Source organism: Vulpes vulpes, chromosome 5 (genome assembly GCF_048418805.1).
Source record: "Vulpes vulpes isolate BD-2025 chromosome 5, VulVul3, whole genome shotgun sequence".
NCBI classification, from domain to species: Eukaryota; Metazoa; Chordata; class Mammalia; order Carnivora; family Canidae; genus Vulpes; species Vulpes vulpes.
The window spans coordinates 69387567-69412620 of NC_132784.1; the positions used below are offsets into that span (position 1 = coordinate 69387567).

General features: G+C 55.5%; 1 protein-coding gene across 3 annotated transcripts in view; it reads left to right on the forward strand.

Annotated features, from left to right (window-relative positions):
• Window positions 1-7630: 7630 nt before the first annotated feature.
• The window catches only part of OSBPL5 (oxysterol binding protein like 5), an 80062-nt gene continuing 62638 nt past the window's right edge, over window positions 7631-25054 (forward strand). Inside the window, exon 1 of one of the 3 annotated variants that reach the window (XM_072758697.1) lies at window positions 7631-8306. In XM_072758697.1, coding sequence (XP_072614798.1) covers window positions 8292-8306 — 15 coding nt within the window. In that variant the 5' untranslated portion in view covers window positions 7631-8291. The remainder of the gene's footprint in view (window positions 8307-25054) is intronic. The other 2 variants (XM_072758696.1, XM_072758701.1) reach the window with 2 other exon arrangements.

Below are 25054 nucleotides of genomic sequence, written 5' to 3' on the forward strand. Positions count from 1 at the left end.
GCTTGAAATTAATATAGTGACTCTGGCTGTCTTGTGATTAGTGCCAACATGGCACACTTTTCATTCTTCTCTTTTAATCTACCTGCATCTTTATAGCTACAGTGTGTCTCTTATAAACAGCATATCGTTGGGTAATATTTTCTTTATCCAACGTGAAAATCTCTGCTTTTTAATCAAAGCACGTAGTCCCTTTACATTTAACATAATTATTGACAAGGTGGAGTGCAGGCTGCCACCTTGTCATGTGCTTCCTATTAATCCTGTTGTTCTTCCTTTCTTGCCTTCTTTTGGGTTAAAAAAAATATTTGGTGTTCTGTTTCATGTTCTCTATTGGCTTTCTGTTTTTATTCTGGCAGATTTCTCCAGAGACTGTGACGTGCCCCTTTAATTTATTCACAATTAATAGTTTAGCACTTCACCAACAATACAAGGACCCTGCAGCAGTGATCAAGTCCACCTGCCCCAGGGATGCCTGGGTGGCTCAGTGGTTGAGTGTCTGCCTTTGGCTCAGGTCATGGTCCCCGGGTCCTGGGATCAAGTCCTGCATCAGGCTCCCTGCTGGGAACCTGCTTCTCCCTCTGCCTGTGTCTCTGCCTCTCTCTGTCCCTCATGAATAAATAAATAAAATCTTCAAAACAAAACATTTCACCTGCCCTTCTCCAGACCTTTGGGCTATTGCTATATATTTTATTTCTATATATGTAATAAACCTCAGCCTACATTTTTATTGCTCTTGCTTTAAATGGTCAGTAGAATTCTAAATAAATTAAGAAGTGTCCATTTATAGTCATCACATATTTATCCCCAGAGCTCTCCATTTCTTTTATCTGCATTATTCCTCTTCAGCCTTGAAAATTTCCTTTTGTGCTTAATGTCTAATGACCATAATTTCTCTCAGCTTTTGTCTGTCTGAAAGTGTCTTTATTTCCCTTTATCTTCTAGGATATTTTCATTGAATATAAAACTTAGATTAATAGGATTTTCTCTCTCTCAGCATTTAAAAAATGTCATTCCATGGCATTTGGCTCCCATTATTTCAGAGGATAAGTCAGATTTAATTATTATCATTCGTTCCCTCAGTGTAGTATGTCTTTTTTCTCTGGGTCCTTTTGAATTTTTTACCTCTGCATTTCAGCAGCTTGACCACAAAGTGCTTAGATGGGGTTGCTTTAATATTCGTTCTACTTGGTGGGATTCACTGAGCCTCTCCGATAATGCCTCCCCAGATAATGCCTCCCCAACAATGTCTACGCCCTTTGTAATGTAAATACTCCACATGTGGGCATGGATGACCAGAATAGATGTTTTTTAATCATACAACTATATGCTATCTATAGAAGACACACTTTAGATTCAATGGCACAAATAGGTTGAATGCAAAATGATTTGTCATGCAAACAATAACCCAAAGAGAGGTAGAGTGGCTACGCTAATAGCAGACAAAACCGACTTTAAGTAAAAAATTGTTACTAGAAAGGAACCAGGACTTTTCTTTGATGATGAAGGGATCTGTCCATCAAAAAGACAAAACTATAAACAAATGTGCTTGTGGTGTGCTGAACAGTGCTCCCAAAAGACCTCCAGATCCTAATCCATGTAACCTGTGGATGTCTCCTTACATGGCAAAAGGGACTTTGCTGATGTGATTCAATTAAGGATCTTGGGATGAGGGGTTACCTTGGGTGATCTGGGGGTCCCAATGTATTAAAGACCAGGGTCCTTATAAAAGGAGACAGGAGGGCCAGAGAAAGGAAGCAGCAGGAAGAAGATGGTAGAAGCAGAGTTAGAGAGAGAAAACACCAACGGTTGTGTGATGCAGTGGCCGCCTTCTCACTGTCCTCCCACAGTGGAGACAGTTCAATCGTCTTCTAGTGGTTCTTACAACAGCACTGAGTGCATCACAGGAGCTCCACACTCACAACCTCATCACCTCTTGGAGGCTGCACTGGGGGTTAGAGCTTCACCATATGAATTCAGTCCATAGCAGCTGGTTATGGTCAGAAGGAGGGAAAGGGGAGGTACAGGCCTATGACTTACTGGTAAATCAGCAGGACTTAGTGATAGAACAATTAGGCTGGAGAGCTGGTGTCCTCCTTCCATAGGTGCCTGTTGGTGAACATACCCCCTCCCAGAAAAGGGGCCCCAAGGGTTGCCATCACTCCTCCCAACATGCGTCTTTGTGCCTTTGGGTGTTGAGTCTCCACACTCAGCCCTGTGCTCCTCTCAGAGTACAGACCTGACCCCAGGCAGGAACTAAGGATTTGCAGTTACTGCACGTGCTAAAGGAAAACTTAGCTCTCAGGTCCAGGGATGCCCTCTGCCCAGACCTGTGCTCCCTTTGTGCCCTCATGCGGTATCCTGGCATCCCACCCACCGACTGACCTCTGCCAGCCAGAGCTTGCTGGGGACTGTCTACAACAGACCACCCTCCAGCAATCCCAGGCACCAGGCAGAAATTTTGAAAAGAAACCCAGCTCCTTCAAACTCATTGTCTGCAGCAGCTGACAAGAACACTTCATACCCTGGAGACCTCCCAGCACCCCTCCTGGGAACCCGGAACCCTGCTTGGCTCAAGGGCTCAACTGACACAACACAGGGCCAGAGGTCAGCAACTGGTGACCTGCAAGACTGCAGATGGGTACCTTTTCTGGCATTCATAGGGATTAAATATTTTTAAATTAATTGTCAGCACTTAACAATTGGGAAATTTCACATCAAAACCCAGATTTCGGGCAGCCCCGGTGGCGCAGTGGTTTAGCGCCGCTTGCAGCCCAGGGCGTGATCCTGGAGACCCTGGATCGAGTCCCACGTCGGACTCCCTGCATGGAGCCTGCTTCTCCCTCTGCCTGTGTCTCTGCCTCTCTCTCTCTCTCTCTCTGTGTCTCTATGAATAAATAAATAAAATCTTTAAAAAAAAAAAAAAAACAGATTTCTGGGATGCCTGGGTGGCTCAGCGGTTGAGCATCTGCCTTTGGCTCAGGTCGTGGTCCTGCAGTCCCAGGATCGGGTCCCGCATTGGTCCCTGCATGGAGCCTGCTTCTCCCTCTGCCTGTGTCTCTGCCTCTCTCTGTGTGTCTCTCGTGAATGGATAAATAAAATCTTTTTAAAAAGAACAAAAATCAAACAGATTTCTGGCCTCTTCTGAATGTCAGAGATTAGCAAACCTTACCCGCATTTCCACCTGGCCACAAAGGTGGGGCCAGGAGGACCTGGCTTTATGCAGGTGTGCCTCACAAGGACCCCCTTCCTTGATGTCATCCTGAGCCAAGACCACTCTTCACTGATTAAAGAGGAAAGTGAATGGGTCCTTTTGCTCCTGTTTCTTTGGTGAAAAACAAACCCAGAGACCCTCAAGGAAAAAAGAAGAAAGGGCTCGTTTCGTTGTGGTTATGAACATTCCTACATGTTTAATGTGCAACAAAAAGTACACGGCACTGAATTCCCCTCCAAGGATGAGAACTCACCCCACCCTGACTGGACCCCTTCGTCGTACAGAAGGAGAAACTGAGGCCCAGACAAAGAGTACCCTGCCTCAGATTACACGGCTGGGCAGCATCAGAGCCAGGTCCCCTCCCACAGATGTGTGAGCACATCTGTGATGCTGAGAGCCACACACCCTGAGGGCTCTGAAGAGGACCCTCCTCCTCTCGACCCTGCAGGATCTGTTAGGGATGACTTGCCTGCCTTACAGACAAGTGTGCAGGCCTTCCAGCAAGGGGGTGGCAGGTGGCCTGCAGCCTGGCTAATGACCTGCAGGAAGGCGGAGAGGCCACTGCAGAGACACCGATTAAGGACATTTGGCAGCTTCCCATGGGGAGCCAGGCCCTGTCTTGCCAGAGAGACCTGGGAGCCCCAAGCAGACAGATGGAGAGGTACCCCTGCAGCCAGCAAGGCCAGCCTGGCCAAGCTTTCTCCTCATTAACGTCTCATTAGGATTCCGCTCAGCATCTGTGCCCAGGGAGAAGGCCAACCCCATCATAGGGCAGCCTTTCTGGAACAGATTTGAGGATGGGGTTATTCCCTGCTCTAAAATATTGCCTCTGCTGACCCTCATGGGATCTGAAGTTCTATCATTAGCATCACACTTGGGGGTAAAGTGAGACAAACTGATGGCAGAATGAAGAGTGGCTCCTAGGACTGGGCTGGGAACAGGGCTGGCCAGAAACCATGCTGCAGGAAGAGCAGATGTTCAAGGTTAAATGCTAAGAGGGTATGGGGGACCCACAAGTCCTCCAGGAGACCCTAGGGTCAGTGATGCCACCTTATACCACAGGACTGACACAGCACACTCTGTTTCTCCATTACATCATCTCCATCATCATCACCACCACCATCACATCATCACTATCCTCACCATTACCACCATCACCACCATCATCACCATCACTAGCACCAGCACCACCATCATCAACAACATCATCACCATTACCACCATCACTATTATCATCACCATCATACCACCACCATCATCATCATCATGATCACCATAATCATCACCATCATCATCATAATAATCACAATCACCATCTTCTTCACCATCACTCCTCCTCCTTCTCCTCCTCAAGGCATCCCCGACTCTGCCAAGGACAAAGGAAAGAAGAAGGAAGAAAACCATCCCACACCTCCACACTCCACATCTCAGCTCATGACCTACCCAACACTCACCTCTGTGTGCCTCGGCTCCCTCCCTGGCCGTGAACACACACATGGTCTCCTCCATTGGAAGAGTCTCCGAGGTCCCTGGATTTGACTCTAAATCCTACCTGACACTAGCCTACTCATCAGGTATACTTACCTGTTTGTAAGCTCAGGTGAGCACGGGCATGGGGAGCCATGTTCTGATATTCTCTGTTTCAGGCAAAAGCCTGTTAGGGGCTTGATAAACACTAACAGGAGGGGTGGAGGGTGGAGAAAGGGAGAGGAGAGCAGAAGAGAAGGGAGAGGAGGGAGGGGAAAGAAGTGGGTAGAAAGGATAAGGAGTGGGGGAGGGAAGGATTGAATGTTCCCTCTTGGCTGAGACTCACAAATTCCCTGGAAAATGAAAGCTTCCCAAGCCACACACAGCTTGATTAAGGGCCACAGCCAAACCCGGTGGTTCTGTGAAGTTCCCTTCGTCGGAAAGGACAAAATGTCTGCCCTTTGTAATAAAAGGAAACTCAAATGAAAATACATCACCTTGCCCTTCCTGTTTACCAGACTGGAGTTTCCCTCTGATCCTTGTATCAGAGCAAGGTCATTTGAACTTCGTTCCAAAAACTCCCAGGTCCTGGGTCCAAAACACAAGGCGTGGGTCCCAGAAAAGGCCTTGGGCACCCACAGAATTCTGATGGCTACAGGGAGCTTGAGAGGGTATGCAACTGGGCCACTCAGCTGTGCTCCAGCCCAAGGAGCAGAAGTCCAAACCCCTGTGACTCACATCTCCTTGGGGTGTCCCCGTCCCTTGGTGGGAGTGGGCCATCAGGTAGCCCCAAGCCCCACATTGTTGTCATGACACCTGAAAGATTCTAGCTGGCTCCTCTTGGCCTCTATCTGGCCACACAGTCATGTCTTCTGTCCTCGGACCTACAAGGAGCTCTCAGGGACAAATGCTGGGAGCCCCTGGCTCCAGCTGATGTGTGCAGAATATCCTAGAATGCCAAGAGCCCCCAAGATGGATGAGACAGAAATGAACATGACAGATATAACCACAGATGAGCATCTCTGAAGTGAGAAGAGTGCTGCTTGGAGTCTCTTTGGGAGTTAAGATGTTATGGAGTTGGGCAGGGGGCGGTTGTCAGCCTTCACTTCTCAGGCTTGGATGTGGGGTGCTCACCCCTGCTCCTGTGATCCCAGGCCATCATGATGTCAGGGTTGTCCCAGGGATCCTACAAATCAGCCCAGTGCCTCCTGGCATCACCTTCCATCAGAGAAGCTTCCGGGGCAGGTCCCAGTACAGGCCAGGGCTTGGAGGCTGACGGCAGGACAGCTAGCAGAGCTTTGCCTTCCCTGAAGCCTGTCCTGGGTCTCAAGAGGCCACGTCACAGCCCTGAGCCATGGCCAGTCCCTGGATGCCTTGCCCTGGGAGGGCTTACGGGCTCATAGCCACAGGCTGTGTGGGAACAGGCTAGGGTTCTCCATTTCTGGAGGTGACTCAGCTCCAAAACTTCTTTGCATGTGTGGGAGAGTGAGCTCATCACTTGGGTTCCAATCCACCTCCCCACTCCCTCCTCTGCCATGCTGACCCTCTCCCAGAGGGATCCTGGCCCACAGGCTGCCTCCACCTCACTGGTGTCAACATGGGAAGTCCCCTGCCTCACCTACACCATCTCAGCTACATCTTCCAGCAGCCCCTCTGGGTGCACACACTGTCACCCTGCACACACTGTCACCCTGCACCCCACACCCCGGAGATCTCCATGAACCTCCTTCAGCCCAGCTGCCCTTCCCCCTGGGGCACATCAGACACCAGCCTGAGGCTCACCATTATCTGAGACATCCTCTCAGGGACCCCGGGATGATTCAGTGAGCCTCGTAGGGATCCCATGTCCACATCTGGAAAACGGGGGCTTGCCACCTGCCGGGAAGTGTTATGAGGATCAAATGAGAGAAAGAATGGTTCACAGTGTGTTTACTGAGCACTTACTACACACGGTGAACTCAGCTATGTCTCCCTACAGAGATCACCACTCCATATCCCAACAAGGTCAGGTAAACCAAGGCACAGAGAGGCTGAGGGACTTGCCCAGAGGGTGGCAAAGTGTGTCAACAAAGCCCAGGCCTTGGATGCCCAAGGTTTTCTGCCTCCACCTCAATATGATACGTTTGGGCAAGGGAGTAGTGCGAGGGTCATGTTAGAAGACCATGCAGTGGTCTGAAGTGGACTGAAGCTCTGGCCGCCCAGGTCACTGTCTGCACCCACCACCCACCCTAAGCCCTGAATCCTGCAGCCCAAGGGTGACTCTGCAGCCCAAAGAGAGGCTGGCACTGGGGAGGCAGAGACACCCACAGCCAAGGCCCAGGGGTGGCATTTCTGACACAGTCTGGATGAAGACTGTCTGCTCCACTGCCCGCTTCCCTAACTCCTACGAGGAGTCACGTGGATGCTCTTCCAGCCCAGCTTCTCAAAAAATATTTGTCAACTATTGCTCCTGCAAAGCTGCAGGCCTTCTTTTGGGCACAGCTGGGCAGGGGAGGGGTGGGCAGAGAGGGCTGGGCTGGGCTGGGTGGATGGGCTAGGCAGGGGAGGGTACAGGGGGCAGGGATGAGCAGGACCAGCCTGGGCTGGTCAGAGGGTAGACAGGACAGGGCTGGGTGGGCAGAGCAGGGCAGGGCTGGGCTGGGCTGGACAGGCTGGACAGGAGAGGGGGGACAGGGCAGGACTCAGTGGGCAGAGACGGGTGGCCTGGGCTGGATGGATGGGCAAGGAAGGGGAGGGTGGAAAGTGCAGGGCTGGGATGGGATGGGCTGAGATGGACAAGCTAGGCAGGGGAGGGTGGACAGGGCAGGACTGGGTGGGCAGAGCAGAGGTGGGCTGGGCTGAATGGATGGGTGAGGAAGGGGAGGGTAGAGAGGGCAGGGCTGAGCAGGACAAGCCTGAGCCAGGCTGGCAGTGGTGCTGGGAGGAGCTGGATACCCAAGGGGATGGGGAACTACACTCGAATACCGAATACCGGAAGACTCTCCAGTGCCCCTGACGTGCTGTGTGACCCAGGCAGTAACCCACCCTCTCTGTGCCTCAGGCTCTGCCCCACTTCTGCCTGGAGGGAGAGGCCAGGAGGTCATGTGGGGGCCCTACCACCCTGTCCCGAGGGTCTTCAGGTGTTTCCCGCTGCAATCCCTAAGCCAACCTGCCAGACAGAAGGCAAGGCTGCAGGGGGTGTTAGGTAACACCCCAGCCTGTACCTCGTGCACCTCAGAAGGACGCAGCCAGGGCTGGAACCAGATCTGTCTGGCGCCCAGGAGGCGGCTTGGGCAGCTGGTCCCACTGCTGGCGGCTGCGGGCTCCGAGAGTGCAAGCAGAGCAGCCGGGAGTGCAGCGGGATCTCCACGGCCCGGACCTGCGGTGACCCCCGATCTGCCGGGCCAGCGGCCACCACACCCTGCTGCCTGCGGGTGACCCCATCCCCGGCCACCAGTCAGAGAGTCCCTGCGAGCCGGGGCCAGCTCAGGAGCCACAGGGCCCCCGCCAAGAAGAGCCTGGGTGCGGGGCACCTGGGCCGTGGCCTCGGCCGAGCCTTCTGCAGGCTGGCACGGCAGGGCCGAGCTGAGACTCCAGGGGACCCATCCGGAGCGGGGAGCGAGCCGGCGCCCACATGCCCTGCTGCACGGTGAGTGCGCTGGGGCAGGAGGGAGGGCTCTCCTGGGCCCCGCGGGGAAGGGCACCCCCCTGCAGGCGGGAGGGGGTGGCACTGAAGACGCAGGACTGGGGACCCGGAGCCGCGTGGGGAGGGGGCCTGGGAGCGGCAGGTGGCAGGAGCGTCTGGGTTTCCGCTGACTTCTTCCAAGTTCCCTGGGGGCTGCAGGCGGCCACGGGCACCTGCTCTGCCCGCACCCAGCAGCGCCCAGCCCGGCGGAGTCCTGCGCGGAGCCGGTGGGCGGCGGGGCCAGGCCGGGGCAGCCGTGCGGTGCTGCATTGCACCCACGTCCCGGGCGCTCGCTCGGGCCAGCGCCACCTCCAGGGCACCTCCTGAGCCGGCCTCCTCCCGGGGCAGGGCAGCCAGGCAACTGGCGACGGGATCCTGGGGACTCATCAGCAGACAGGCGCCCCCTTCGCGGTCCCTTGTGCAGCGCGCTCTCCCCTTCTCAATGCCTGTGACTTCTTTTCCCTCAACTGTTTATTTTCTAAAAACCAGACTTGCAAGGGGCGTTGACAGAATGGTGGACAAGGCTGAGGGGTGCTCTGGGTGGTAGTGGGGGGTTCCTCTGGACCTGGGAGCTCATCGTGGGGTCCGTGGCCCCAGCTCCCCGAGCCCCCCAGGCCGGTGGGGACTTTGTGAAGAGCGGAGCCGGAGGCAGCCTGGCCTCAGGCCTGAGACCTTAGGGGGAGCTGCCCCTCAACCTGAGATCAGGGGCCCCCAGCATCATGGGGAGACAGTGTCACTGAAGGCTCCTGTGTGGGGCAGCTGGAGGTCACCTTCAGGTGCCCAGAAAGAGCAAGCGGGTGCAGTGCCAGCTCCCTCCTGGCTCCGTCGTCCTTGGATGAGGGTGCCTCACTTTTCCCAGTTCTAGCCACCTGCCCCTCCCGCTGCGGCTGTGTAAGTGCTGGTGCTGGTCCCGCTGGCGATGGCCCTCCCCTGGGCTCTCTCCTCTGGTGTTTATGTAACAGAGGTGGCTGCGGCCCAGGCCCACTGTGGCACAACCCAGGAGAGGACAGCTCCGCTAGCGCCCACGGGGGCAGGAGTGGCCCACTCAGGACCCTCAGTGCACTTGCACGGGAAGGCTTCGGGCTGGAGCCCTGGGTTCTCTGGCCAAGAGCTGGTTGGACTGGGCTGGGTGGCCCGATGGGGACGGCACAGTGGGGCCTGGACCCCAACCTGGCTTCTTCCCAGCTGTGTGTCCTCAGCAGGTGCCCACACCCTCTCTCTGCCTTGCTTTCCCCGCCTGTGAAATGGAGATGGTCATATAAATAATTGTGCCCACCTGGCCATCCTTGTGAGCATTAAATGACCCCCTCTGTGCAGGTGTGTGGGGGTAGTGGCACATCATGACATGATGCTTTACTTGTGTGTTGGCTGTTGTCATTGGATATTTAACTAAACAATCATTAGCTTTAATGTTGTGTCTTCCACTCATCTTTGCGGGGAAAACAAATTTATGTCTCAGGTAGGTAGGGGCCAGACAGGCCTATAGGGGCGAGATACAGTACCCACAGGCCGGGAGCTTCAAGTCCCGTGCTGGAGGCAGCAGTGCTCGGTGAAATGCCCCATAAATGCAGGCTACACAGATGGCTCTCTGCAGGGGCCCGGTGTCCCTCTGGGCTCTGCCCCCAGGGTGGCTGGCCCCACGGCCCTGCCCCGCAGCTGCCCGCCTGGGTCTGAGCCTCCCAGCCCAGCAGGTAAGATCCCTCCACCACCAGGGGCCAGCAGGGGAGCCACCCAGACTGCCCCATAGCAGCTTCCCGGCCTCCACAGCAAGGGGACGTCAGGTCTGCTCTGCATCCCCAGCCCCTGAAGTTGCCCAGGCTGGCCAGTCACCCTCCCAGGAGACACCATGTGTGGGTTTGGGGGCTGGACCCTGCCTGCGGCCGCTCAGGGAACATAACTCCCAGTTCCTCGACATTCCCACTGCCTCTGGCTGGCTCCTCGCCCTGGCCGCCAGCATGGAGGAGGTGAGGAGAGGAATACTAAGTAGCAACCTCACATCTTCAATCTCTTCCCCCACAGCCAGGGACCCGGGAAAGAGGAGGGAGGCTCTGGATTCGGGGTGCTGTGCACACAGCCAGGCAGAGGCAGAGGCTGAGGTGCTGGTCCCGGGCCCCTCCCCTGATGCTGGCCCCTGCCCACCTCTTTTCTCTAAGGGAACCCATGGTGATGGGCAGGGTTGGGGGCAGGGGCTGGGAGCTGGCAGGAGCCCGAGAAGGAGGTGACTCTTCCAGGTACTTTGGGAGTGTGGTTGGGCCAGTGTAAGCAATGAGAGGGGGGCTGGACAGCCCCAAACCCAGCCTGCTGGCTGGGCTCCTGCTTCCCTTACCAAGGAGCCCTGGACCGCCTGGGTCCCACGTGGGCCCTGCTGCCCAGACTCTCGGCACACCCTGGCTGCCCCCTGCCACCCCCCAGCCTCTGCCCCCAGCCCAGCACAGGCTGGGCTCCCTCCTCCTCTCCCTGCCCCCGGGTGAGGCTGGGGCAGGCAAGGATGCACAGACCTGGCCAGCCAGGGGAACCAGCACCAGGGCAACCTGGGATGTGTCCCGGAGTCCTTCTAGGCCTTGATTTACAGCTGGCCACCTGAGCCAGAAGCCAGGAGCATCTTCCAGATGGCCCTCCTTGGCTGGCCTGTCCATCCTCGTCACACATGTGCCCGTCCTGCACACCCCTGCCCTCCGCAGAGCCCTGGGGCCCTGGCTCTTGTCCTCCCTCCCTTGAGCTGCCCTGGCTCCTTCCCCAGACCCATCTGGGCACCAGGACCGGCTCTGCAGGAGGGAGGCTCACAGGCTGGGGGAGGAGCCCCCACCTCACGTCCCTTCCCTTAGTCAGACTTGCTCTGCCCTCAACAGCAAGGGCTCGCCAGACCCCACGTGGGTTCCACACCCCTTCTCTGACCAGCGGCTCCTCTGTCTAGCCGTGAATATTTTCACCAAACATTTATGGGCCCTGTCCAGTCCTATGCAGCGAGGAGATGCAAGGAAGAACTACACGGGGCCCCCACCCTTCCACCCCTGACCCATAGGCCCCAGGGGAAAGACTTGGAACAAGTGAGTAACAGAGCAGTGGGGTGTGTGCAGGCTCCCTGGCCCCAGTCAGGCCCAGGGCCAGCCCAGTGTGGGGCACTCTCACGATCACAGTGACTCGTGCCCCTCTCCTGCTTCTTAAGTGCACTGACCCAGGGGCCCCTCCATCAATCCTCACAACTACCTGTGAGTCAGGGCGCAATGACCCCTGTTTACAGCTGGGGAAACTGAGGCATGTGCCTGTTGTATTAGTTAACTCGTGCTATGTAACAAATTGCCCCAAACTTAGCAGCTTAAAATGACCCCCAGCTATTATTTCCTGTGGGCCAACCGTCCTGGCAGGCCTGCTGTGTCCGGTGCTCAGGGGCTCACAGGCAGAAATCAGGGTGCTGGCCAGCGATGCTCCTGTGGGCTCTGGGGACAAGTCTGTTTCCACGCTCATCCGGGTGCTTGGCCAAATTCAATCCCTTGCAGCTGAGGGACTGAGGCCCTGTTTCCTTGCTGGCTGCCAGCAGGGCCACCCCACGTCCCCTGCCAGTGGCCCCTCCATCTGTAAACCACACTCGGGAGCCCCACCCTGCTAACTTCCCTTCTCGTGACCCCAAAGACAACTGATCAGGGACCTCCATTAATTGGCAAGGAGCCCTGCTGCAAGTCACCTGACACCATCACGGGAGCAATATCTCCAATTCACATGTTCCCACGCCCAAGGCGGGTTCATCTGGTCATTGGAATGACCTGGAATTCTGCGGGCCCCAGAGATTCGGTCACATTCAAGGTCAAACGGCTCCTACTGTGGTCACCAGCCCAGGAGGCTGGGGTCCAAGGAACCAGCCCATCAGGGAGGGGGTCCCAAGCCCAGGTGAGCAGGAGCCAGAAGGCACATGTGGGTGGGAACCCTGGGGCCACGTCAGAGCAGGGAGCATGGCCTGGAGTGCCAAGGAAGAGGCCAGGGATGCAGGGAGCTAACGCCCTGGCCACACAGGGGGGCATGCAGGGCCTTTGGGTTCACACCCGCCTCCAGACCCAGCACCCAGCTACCCAGGCAGGAGCCCAGCCGAAGCCCCTGGGTGGTGGCGGGCAGAATGGAGCAGGGGAGAGACTCCTTCATCCCAGGCCCGATCCACAGTGGTTCATGGCGAGGCCCGGCCATCAAGAAGAGGCCTGGCTGCCCCTGCCGCTGAGGACATTTGGGAGCCACCGGGGGTGCGGAGGAGGGGCTCTGAGAGAGGGTCTCCGGGGTGACTTGCCCTTGGGTGAGCTGCTGCCCTCTGTCTCCCTATTTACCGTCTGTCTGCCCAGATGGCAGCAGCCAGGAGCTGAGACCTCTCTGCTTTGCTCCCCGTGAGGTTTGCAAGGTGCACTCAGCATGCAGCCCAGGGCAGCCTGGTTATAACACCCCGACTGACCAACTTCGAGGCCACCACCTGCCAGCCCACCTGCAGAGCAGACCAGACCCCCAGGGCCCCTCCGAAGAGGACACCGGTGGACGGAGCCAGGCCCATGCAGGCCAGCCACCTGGGTCCCGAGCTCTGACAGTACCTGCAGTGGCCTCGGCTGGCCGTCCTTGGCAGGTGTGTGAAGGAGAAGGCAGTTCGCACGGGCCTCCTGGCACAGACCGGGCCTGTCAGCTGCCTTAAATTACAGCTCACCCCCTGTCGGCAAGGCTGTCTCCTCCCTCTCTCCTTGGGCAGGTTCTCACTCATTTCTCTCTGCCCCTCCGGGGTTCTCTGCATCATGCGGAGGGCACAGGACACATGGAGGTGTGTAGGCCGGGATTGCTACGGCCAGCACATCAGCAAGGAGGCCTCTCCAGGTGCCAGGGCCCGGGCTAAGGGCTTCCCACAGATGCCGTCACCTTGGCCCCCCACACATCACAAAACATTCAAGGGGGTCTCAATACCAGCATGGGCACCATCCCAGCTGGCAGGGTTCACAACGAAAATCAACGAAATCAGGAGAGCTGGATAGGGGGGTGACAAAGAGGTGTGAGCAGGGGACCTGGGGCTCGGGGCCCTGCTGCCTGAAGCTGCCAGAGGCCTCCCCAGAGGAGGTGGGGAGGGCCTGGGGCCCAAGGCCAGGCAAGACCCTGAGCTCGTGAGACCCCCACCCCCCAGACCCTCTGTTCTGACCTGCACTTGAGACTTTTTCTCCTTTCTCCAAAGCAGGGAAGGACCAGTCACAGACCAAGTGATCAACACGTGGGGTGCCCTTGCAACCCCTGCTTGTCACCTGTCACCCACTCACGAGCCCCGGGATGCCTCGTTCTTCCACCTGCACAGCAGGTGTGTCTCAGTGTCCTGGGGCAGCTGTAAGCAAGCACCACAGAGGGGGCTCGCAACAGGCATTTACTTCTGCCCAGACCCAGGGGCTGCAAGCCTGAGATCAGGTGTCGGCAGGGCTGGTTCCTCCTGGGGACAGAGGGGGTTTAGGTGTAGGCGTCTCCTGGCTTCTGGTGGTCGTTGGCAAACTTTGCCTTCCTGGCTGGTAGAGGCATCACCGTATCCCAGCCTGGAGTCCCAGGCTGGCCGCTTCCCCTGTGAGCTGAGCCCTCCTTCCCCAGGGCCCTCTGCAGCCGCGGCCCCACAGCCCACAGAGAGACTTCCAGCTGACTGTGGCCCTGGCCAACCTCGGGCAGGGGCCAGTTCCAGGCTGGTGGGTTTTGCCCCTGGGCAGTTGTGAGGTTTTTTTTCCTACTTCCCACTTCTCCCTGGAGCAACTCCCCTTCTTCCCAGCAGAGGTCACTGTGGGGTAAGGGTTTGCTAAACTGGACCCTGGAGAGTCAGTCCCACTCAAGGAAGGGGTGGGTCCAGGGGAGCGGGTCGGCCCAGGGGGAGCCAGTGGGTGAAGGGGGAGCGGGTGGGTGCAGGGGGAGCCAGTGGGTGCAGGGGGAGCAGGTGCGCCCAGGGAGAGCGGGTGGGCCCTGGAGGAGCTGGTGGGTGCAGAGGGAGCAGGTGCGCCGGGGGAGAGGGTGGGCCCAGGGGGAGGAGTAGGTCCAGGCAGATCGGGTGGGCAGGGCTGAGACCCCAGTGGAGCCCAGCAGTGCCCAGCGGGAGCCAGAGGTGACCATGTTCACAAGGCCAGCGCTGGCGACAGGGAACCAGGGAACCGACCGACAGCACCTCCGAGTTGATGCGTTCCTGAGGCCCGCCGCGCCATCCTGGCCACTGAGACACACAGAGCATCAGTGGAGCGCCCGCTGCATGCCAGGCACAGGGCCCTGCTGTTCACAGGCATTCTCTCATTGAGCCCTCCAAAAAACCTGGCCAAGAAGGCGGTGTTAAAAGCCCCGTTTTATGGGAGGGGGAGGCTGAGGCTCGGCACAATAACCCGTAACCCGGAGCTGTCGGCTGGAATGAGTCTCAGATCTGATGATTCATCTGCACCTTTCTCCACCCCCTAGTTCAACAGCTATTCTCTGAGGCAGAGATGCTTATTGGACATCCCTTCGGATCGAGATGATTAAGGTTTGCCTCCCAGGAAGGACACAAAGCCTCTTAGTCTAAGCTCCTGGCAATCACTCACACCCTTAGTGTGAATGAGCAGGGGGGCTGTTAGCAGGGTGTCCTGTCAGCACACCAGGATGCAGAGCACTGGGTATCCAGGACCATCAAGCACATTCAGAGAACCTGAGGAGCTCCCTAAGTAAAGGGGTGCACCCTGCAAGAGAGCCCCAGAAGGCAGCAAGTGCCCAGCTGGTCCTGCAGAAAGAGAGCGTCCACCCTCAACCCTGCCCACCAAGGGACTGGGGGTACCTGCAGGGCTGCAGAGATGAGCCCCTGGTCAGCCTGAGGCAGGGAGGGGACGGAGGGGCTGGGGAGGTGAGGAGGGTGCTACAGAGGAGCCAGGGCCCCACAGGGAGCCCATCTGGGTCTGCCAAGAAGGCCATCTCAGTCCCCAGAGGCCCCCATACCCGTCACTGGGGCGGAGGTGCCCTGTAGGAGGCTCCCCTTTCTGCTACTCCTCTCTCTAGCCAAGAAAGGGATGACCTAACCAGGACAGGAAGGCAGGGATCCCGATTCTTAGAACACCCCCCCACCCCACCCCGTCCCCGGGCCTCCTGTGTGTCAGGAAGGATCTGACCCAGGGTCCCTAAAGACCTACTCTGGCCAGGAGGCCAGAATATGCCAGAAAGAGCACATGGGCCAGCGGGAAAGAGTAGGGCTGGCAGCAGGCCTGGGGGGCTTCCTGGACAGTTGTCCCATCCAAGCCCCGGCCACACCCTCTCATCTGTGAGCCGTGGGGCTCCGTGCCAGCTGCCCCCAGAGCTTGTCCCTGAGGCGGACAGCTCCTGCTCACCATCCTCCACAAAGGCCAGCTCTCTGACACACCAGCCTCCCCACTTCTCTCCAGGTGCCGAGGGGGCCCCAGTGACTCTCTGGGGTAACAGGCCCCTGGCAGGTTCCCCCTACGCCCCCCTGGCATACCGCCTCCGCGAGCCCGGGGCTGAAATCCCAGCAGCCCACAGGGGTGGTGTGAGACTACCACTCACAGTGCTTTGCTCCAAGTGACCTATTTCTAAAATAGAGAGGCGTTTGTGCGTGCGTTGGGGGTGGGGGTCATGTCCCCACACCCTCCGGACCTCCTGCTTCTATAGGACAGCAGCCAATTCCAGCCAAGCTGTCCCTCCATCCCTGTTCCTTTCCATTCCGTGACCCTTCGGAGGACCCTTCGTGTCTGGTGTTCAGTTCCTGGGGCTGGCTCAGGGGATGAGCCAACTTGGGGGGCCCTGTTTGTGGTCTCCCTGTGGTGTTGGGGGCTGGGGGGCTGCCCCAAGGACCCAGCTCATCTGCCGGGCTGTGCAGTCACATCACCTGGGGCGCTTGTTAAACTCCTGAGGCCTGGACCCTCCCCTCCCCACCACCAGTTATGCAGGACTCCCTGGGGGTGCACTGGGCAGGGGGGTGGGGGATCTGGGCCAGGCCTGTAGGCTGCTAGGGAGGGACTTTATGGGAGGAGGTGGGGGCTCCACAAGAGGCCAATGACCTGACTCGAACCACAGGTTGGAAATAAGGAAGAGGGAGCCCAGCAATCACAGGGGGGCTCTCTGGGGAGCCACCGAGAGAGCTGGTTCATAGCTACGTGGATACACGGAACCAAACCTCCCAGACAAAAACCACAGGAGAGTAAGACCTCGCAGGACCAAGGACGTCGGAATCTCCTCTGACTCGCTTGCTGGACATCCAGCCCTGCTCAGCCCCCAGACCTCCCAGGAACCTTACAAACAACCCAGACAGATGGGGGGCCTCCCCCCGGTGCTCACAGTCAGGTCCATCCATCCGTCCACTGGGCTCCATGGTCCTGACTCACGGGAGGGGCGTGAGCCAGGGGATGTCCAGGGTGGCTTCCAGAAGACAGTGAGGCCAGAGCCCAGAGCTGAAGGAGAACGGTGCAGGCTGGGAACAGCACGTCCCTGTGGAGGGAGGACGCCAGGTGACAGGACGTGCCTGGCCACTGTATTACGGTTTTCCCCTTCACCTTCTCAGCCCACGTCCCGGCGTCACCTCCCACGTTCACACCCCTTGGATCCACTAGGAGCTGCGGGTTCCCAGAAGCTCGCTGCTCCCCAGGCCTGCTCCCTCCTGCTCTGCACCTTCCCTTCCCTGCAGCCCTCCTCAGGGGGAGGAGCCTGCCTGAACCTAAGAATCACCTGCTGGAGGAAAATGCCAACACCCCAGCGCCCCCAGGAGCTAGTGGGTCTCCTCCAGGGCCCTGGAATCTGCATTCAGAACCCCGCCCTGGTGAGCCCCAGATCCCCTTTGCACCGGCGCTGACCAGCCCCACGTCGGGCCCACCTGGGCACCGACCCTCGGCAGCCCTTTGGATGAGGCCAGGCCAGGAAGGGGACACGTGTCTGCTCCAGCAGCCCCCTGCCCGCACCTGGGCGCTCACCGCCGACCTGCTGGTACGCGGGCATGCCCGGACCCCCGACGCTGCCCCCACACCCAGCACAGGCAGAGTCGGGCCCAGGGCTTCCTCACGCTTCCCCGAGGGCCGGACGTCTGCCTTCGTGTGAAACTCACGGCAGCAGTGACCCAACGAATCGAAGATCCACTGATATCCTGGCTTCAGCAAGAGTGCAGCCTGAGGCCGTGCCCCCCCTTTCCCGGCCACCCCCAAGCCCATCCTGCCCTCTGCCTCCTAGGCCACTGCTGCTCTTGACCACGTGCGACTCCTTGTACTCAGGGACTGGCGTTGCGCTGCGCCGGTTCCTCGACTTGACGCTCCTGCATATGCTGACATCAGCTACACCACGTAAACATCCCGAATCTGAACGCTTTGAAATCCATGGCTCAAGCCAAGATTATTTTTATTAATAAAAATCTACAGAAAAAAAATCTTCAGTGAAGACCCTCCCCTTCGCATACACCTTCGTCGTAGAACCCCCGGGCTGGAAGGACACACAGTCACAGCCCGACTTCCCACCCCAGACTGCCATGTCCCCTGCGCAGGAGGCTGACCCCACCGGCTCGCCCACACAGACCTCGGGAGTCCCCAGTCACCAAGCTGGCTGAGGCCTCTGAGTCCTCCAGAGAATGCATGGGCCCTGGTTCTGCCCCTGGGGTCACTCACAACAGAGCAGCACTTTCAAGCACCCCACTTCCTCTACACATGCACCCCAGGACCCAACCACGTGACCCCCCCACCAGTTAGTCTGCTTTCTTCTGGGCCCACTCCCATTTATCTGTGTCTTTTTTTGTGCCCATTGCTGATCTCAAGAGCTCATGTGGACTTAAACAGGTTATGATATATCAGGATCATCACCTACAATACACACACTATACCTCTATTAATGTGACCCAAGTGTGTCTGTGTGGGGGGGGGGTGTATGTGTAGCATCTGTATCACACACCCCAGTAACAAATTAATGAGGTTCTCCTTCAGACAATATTTGGATTTATTTGGATACCTGGGTGGCTCAGTGGTTGAGCATCTGCCTTCAGTTCAGGGCGTGATCCTGGAGACCTGGGATCAAGTCCCACATCAGGCTTCCTGCCTGGAGTCTGCTCCTCCCTCTGCCTGTGTCTCTGCCTCTCTGTGTGTCTCTCATGAATAAATAAGTAAAATCTTTTAAAAATATATTTGGATTTATTAAGGGCCCTGGGTGAGTCCTAGCCTGAGGGCCAGCGTCTGGGGAACTTGGGAGCCCAGAGCCACCAGTGCCCAGGCTTCTCAGCTCACCTGTCCCCATCATGATGTTCACACTCACCTGTGCACATGCAGGGTCAGCCACACCCACAGCCGGGAAAAAACATCACTCAGACACACATGGAGTCAAATCTTTCCTTTGTCACTGGGGCGGCGAGACCTCAGGCAACGTGCTGAACCTCTCTGAGCTTCAAATCCTCATCCATAAACTGGCAACGGCATGGTCTGTGCTGAGCACCACGGTGACAGCCCCGCCCCCGCAAGCCAGTGGGCACACGGGAAGGTCCCCATAAGTCACCTGTCCGTCCTGCCTCCCAGGCCTTGCGGTCCGTAGACCTGACGGCTCATCAACCCTCGGGGGCAGCAGGGGCTCAGGGATCGTCCAGCCATCAGCAGGAGGCATCTGTCACCTCCACCATTGGTGGGAAGGGGAATATGAGAGAGAGACAGAGAGAGACGCCAGGCAGATTACATGTGCATCCTTGGGACAGCACCTCCAAGAGCTGAGTTAACCGAGAATGTCCAGGCTGTGAAACCATGTTCACCTGGGCCAGGCTTAGTTAGCAGGTTCATTGAATTTCTAAGCCCACCCACCCCCAGCCAGGATGAATGGCACTGCCTGGTCCAGCAGCACTTGTCCAGTGACCTCACACAGAGAATCCCTTATTCACTGGCACTGAAAATGATGATCAGACTCAGAGAGAGCAAAGCAGGCCACAGCAGGTGCACAGGGTGTCCCTGGCAGCCCCCCGCCCACCATCAGACTCAGTTGTGAGGTGGCCAGGCTCAGGGTTTCCTCCCTGGTGCCCTCCAAGGACCTTGCCAAGGACCACCTTGAGACCTGAGCACAGAGGTGCATCGCCCTGGGGGACCGGGGACACCCCACCGCCTCCTCTCCAGGCTCGCCTGCACAGGGTGTTATGGGTGTACCCACCAGGGGTCTCTAGAGGAGCAGAACCGGTGGGGCACAGAGAGGTCTGTACCAGGAGGAGACTTATCACAGCAGTTGGCTCATGTTGTTGTGAGACCCAGAAGTCCTGCGATCTGCAGACAGCAGGCTGGAGACCCAGGGAACCAGTGGTGTGCTTCGGCCTGAGTCTGAAGGCCTGAAGGGGGGGGGGAGCAGGTGTGAGTCCCAGAATCCGAAAGCCCAGGAGGAACAAGGAGGGCAAGGGAAGGTGGATGTGTCAGCTCCAGAAGAAAGAAAGAATTCATACTTCCTCACCATTTTGTCCCATCTGGCTCCTGGTCCATCTGGTCTCGCCCCACTGGCAGGTCCTTTACTGGGTCTGCTGCATCAGGTGCTGGTCTCAGAGACACCCTCCCAGGCACACCCAGAAGAGTGCTGTGCCACCTGGACATTCCTTAGACCAGTCAACCTGATGCATAAAATAGGCCATACCATGAGCTTTTGTGAACATTTGTTTCTTCCCCATCTTTCCTGGCCTAAGAACGAATGCATGAGTACACGAAGATGGTTCAATGCACCACGTGCTCCATAGTTGCATTCCGGGATTTGGGGCAAGCTGCTCCATGAGTGGGCGGCAAGGGCACCGCTCCTCTGACGTGATGGGCATAAGGTGGTATCTCCTTGTGGCCTCAATCTGCATGTCCCCTAGGATTGGTGATGTCCAGCATCTTTCCATGTGCTTATTGACCATTCGTATGTCTTCTTTGGAGATGTGTCTCTTCATGTCTTGTGCCCATTTTGGAATTGAGTTTATTGTTGTTGAGATGCAGGAGATCTTTATATATGCGGGATATTGACCCCTTATCAGGCATATGTTTGCAGATATTTGCTCCTTCTGTGGGTCTCCTTCTCCTTCCATGGACAGTGGTCTGTGACACACAGAAGTTTTCAATCATTTTTTTTAAAAGATTTTATTTATTTATTCATGAGAGACAGAGAGAGAGAGAGAGAGGCAGAGACACAGGCAGAGGGTGAAGCAGGCTCCATGCAGGGAGCCCGACATGGGACTCAATCCTGGGTCTCCAGGATCAGATCCTGGGCTGAAGGCGGCGCTAAACCGCTGAGCCACCCAGGCTGCCCGAAGTTTTCAATCTTAATCAAGACCATTTTATCTATTTTTTTCTTTTTGTGGCCTGTGCCCTTGGCATCACATCCTAGAAATCACTGCCCAACACAGTGTCACAAAGCTTTTTCTCTGTGTTTTCCTCTAGAGGTTCTATAGCTTCAGCTCTTACTTGGGGCTTTGATCCATCTTGAATGAATTTCCATACATGCTATTAGGTAGGGTCCAACCTCACCCTTTTGCATGTGCATGTCTTGTTCTCTCAACACCATTTCCTGAAAATTCCCCCATTGAGTGGTCTTGGCAACCTTGTTGTAAATCGTTTAACCGTATAAATGAGGTTTTATCTCTGGGCTCCCTATTCCATCGGTCTGTACATCTGTCTTTGTGCCAGGATCACACTGTTTTGATAATGTAGCTTTGTAGTTAATTTTGAAATCAGAAAGCATAAATCCTCCAGTTGTGTCCTTTTTCAACATCATTTTGTCTGTTTGGAGGCCCTTGTGATTTCATATGAATTTTTGGATGGATTTTTCTATTTCTGCAAAGAAGCCACCGGGATTTTTCTAGAGATTGCATTGATTCTGTAGATTACTTTGAGTCATACGGACATCTTAGTGGGCAGTTCCTTTTTGCCCTGGACCCTTTCCACCAGGTAGAGAGTGTGAAGGGAGAAAGGACACTGCAGAAAAGCAGATAAACTACTTTTCAGAGTCTAGCCCCACACGGTACTTCACAGAAGCCACTAGTCACACTGGCCCATTCAAACAGATGCCAAATTCATTGAAATTCAGTTCCCCGGTTGCACGAGCCATATTCCAAGCACTCGGCAACCACACATTGCTGGTGGCCACCAAATTGGGCCACAGGGCTTACCAGACACTTCCATCGCTTCAGAAAGTTTGGTTGAATGGTGTCATCCTAGACTTTTTTTTTTTTTTTTTAAGTTTCCTCTCTTTATTCCAGCAACTGAACAATAATAAAAAAGAATTACATGAAATCCTACTGTCACCAAGTTTGAGAATAAAAATCAAACAGGATCGGGGATCCCTGGGTGACGCAGCGGTTTGGCACCTGCCTTTGGCCCAGGGCGTGATCCTGGAGACCCAGGATCGAATCCCACGTTGGGCTCCCGGTGCATGGAGCCTGCTTCTCCCTCTGCCTGTGTCTCTGCCTCTCTCTCTCTCTCTCTCTGTGTGTGTGTGACTATCAAAAATAAATAAAAAAAATTAAAAAAAATCAAACAGGACAGTTATACTCTCTTTTAAGGCAGAATTAGGAGATGATTTTTTTATTTATTTTTTATTTTTTTATTTTTATTTATTTATGATAGTCACAGATTGAGAGAGAGAGAGAGAGGCAGAGACAGAGGCAGAGAGAGAAGCAGGCTCCATGCACCGGGAGCCTGATGTGGGATTTGATCCCGGGTCTCCAGGATTGCGCCCTGGGCCAAAGGCAGGTGCCAAACTGCTGCGCCACCCAGGGAAGGGATCCCCTGAGATGATTTTTTTAAAAGAGCATTTTCAGTTAAATTGTAGCTAAATGCACTTTATTACTGGAACGCATCAAGATTTAGAAGGATTAGAAGGGCTAGCTAATTGTCTGTACACACAGTGACTCATGCAGTCCGTTTGCACGGGATTAATCTTCTGTCGAGTATCTCCTGGCTGGGCTATGTGGCTTGTGTGACATTGATTGTGTGTTCTGTGTGGAGCTGGAATTGAAAACTGGGAAAACAGATCGATTTAGGGGCCAGAAAGCTACCACAGAAGAGGTGTTCGCATGAATTTCAGGGACTCGGATCTTCACGCTTCTCTTTTAACATGTCTGATGAGTCCAACCGCCACATTTGATTGAGTTGTTCTTGTTTGAAGAGCACCTGCCTTAGGCCCATGGGACACGTAGGGTCCAGCAGGTAAGCCACCATTTCAGGTGACCTTAAGTTAGAGGATATTGGGCTGGTGCAAGAAATCTGATAAAAATGCACAGTAGGGAAGAAATGGCACCTATCAAAGAGAAATATACTGATATGTTAAGATTGAGACTTAAAATGGTCATCAGCATATTCCTTCTTCAAGCACAGCTGACGTCTCAGGAGTACGTCATGGTGATGCAGTAGGATGTGATTCCCCCAGCGAGTCCACCACCTGTCCCCTGCGAAGTCATTACACGGTAGAGAGCCTCCCCCAATGCCGAACCATACCTCCCTGTAGCTTATTTATTTGACAACCAGAAGCTTGTGCTTCTTAGCCGCCTTCCCCTGCTGCGCCTGCGTCCCACCCTCCACTCTGGAACCCACCAGTTTGTTTCTGCGGTCTGCTTCTGTTTGAGAATCCTTTGTTTTGTTTTGTTTTGAGTCTACACAGAAGCAAGACCATGTAGTGTTTGTCTTTCTCTGTCCGACCTGTTTTATTTGCAATATCCTCTGGATCTGTCCATGTTGTCACAGATGGCAGGATTCTACTCTGTTATGACTGAGTGATATTCCATCGTGTGTGTGCGTGTGCGTGTGTGTGTGTGTGTGTGTGTACACCGGTTCTTTATCCATTTATCCATTTATCTGTCGATGGACAATTAGATCATTTCCATATCTTGGTTGTTGTAAATACTGTTGCGATAAATACAGGACTGCAGATATCTTTGCAAATTAGTGTTTTCTTTCCTTTTCTTTTTCTTTTTCAGATAAATACCCAGTAGTGTGATTACTAGATCATGGGGTAGCTCTATTTTTCACTTTTTGAGGACCCTCCATACTATTTTCCAGAGTGGCTGCAACAGCTTGCATTCCCAACCCATGCAACAGCTTGCATTCCCAACCATCCCAACCAGCTTGTAAGAAGGTCTAGTTTCTTCACATCCTCGCCAACACTTGCTGTTTCTCATGTTTCTGATTTTAGCCATTCTGACTGGTGTGAGGTGGTATCTCGCTGTGGCTTTGATTTGCATTTCCCTGGTGGTGAGGGATGGTGAGCATCTTTTCCTGTGCCTGCTGACCTTTCATGTCTGTTCGTGCCTTCTGCCCATTTTTAAATCAGGTTGGCTTTTTTCTTAATATGACTTGCAGGGAGTTCTTTATATGGTTTGGATACTAACCCCTGTTGGATGCATGATTTGCAAATGTCTCCTTCCATGTCGTTTTGCTGGTGGTTTTCTTTGCTGTGCAGAAGCTGTTGTTTGCTGTAGGCTTGCTTGTGTTAACTTTATCTCTCGTTGCCGCTGCCTGAGGAGACTGGCCCGAAAACAGATCACCAAGACCAATGTCAGAGAGGTTATGGCCTATGTTCTCTTCTAGGAGTTTTAAGGCTCCTGGTCTCTCATTTGGATCTTCATCCACTTGGAGCTGATATGTGTGTGCTTTAAGATAGGGATCCAGCTCCGTTCCTCGCACGTCGTTATCCAGGCCTGGACTTCGCTAAGTTGCAAGAGGCCCAAAGTGGAAATATAAAAATCCCCAAGTCTGAACCAGCTGAGATTCTTTCCACAAAATAGGGCCTCCAATAAAAATCAAGGCAATTATGGTCAGTTGTTGGAAGGCAGAGTTACAATTCTGATGGGCGGCGTGGACTTCAAGGAACTGGTTTTCATCATGAAGCAGGAAGGAAGGAGAGGGAGTGGTGGACGCTGGTGGTGCCCACAAGAGGGCTTCTCTGGAGTCCACCTCTCAACCCCAAGGAGATGCAGGAGCTGCAGGCTCAGCCCGGACCTGTGCGCCCCCAGGCAGGAGACTTAGGCCCTGTTCTCCTCTTTGTACAAATCCACAGCCTCCCTTTTGTCTTGTCTATCTTCAGTGAAGCCTTTCCCACTACACCCACTGCCCAGGCCCCTCCAAAGCTGAGCCTCCTGCAGCACCCCCTTCCCCAGAAGTCCACCATGTGTCCCTTCCTCGTTGGTCAGCAATATAAGGTGTGAGCTGCAGGGCTGCTGCTGGCTGGCCTGTCACAGCCCCTGACAGCTCAGGAGAACAGCGATAGGGAAGGGCCTGAGTGCCCCGCCTCCAATGGCACACACCCACATCTAGGAACAGCGCCAGACCCCCAGCCAGGAGCCACGTCTGGGAGGATGGCCCCATACTTGTGGCCAAACTCCTCCAGAGAGGGCCAGATGGAGGACCCTGAGGCCTGCAGTGACAGACACTGCTTCTCTCCCACCCCAGACAAGGCTGTGGTCATCCTTGGCTGGGCACACTCTGGGTTCTAGGTATACTTTCAGAGACTTTGAAGGCCTCGACGTTCATGATGGGCCACCTCCAGCCCTTCTCACTGCAGACCCATGGGCAGCCCTCCAAAGCCTGAGCATCAGCGGCTCCCTTACCCTGAGCTGGCCCCACGGGGCTGTTACACCAGCCTTGGCTGATGACCTATGTCCATAGGCACCCCTATGTCCTGGGAGCCATACCTTTGAAGGCTTGGGTCCCCTGCCCTGGCCCTGGCAATAAGATTCCAGGTAACCAGGACCAGAGGTGCTTTTGGAAAGGGCTGGAGCTCATGACCCTGTACATGCTGGGCCC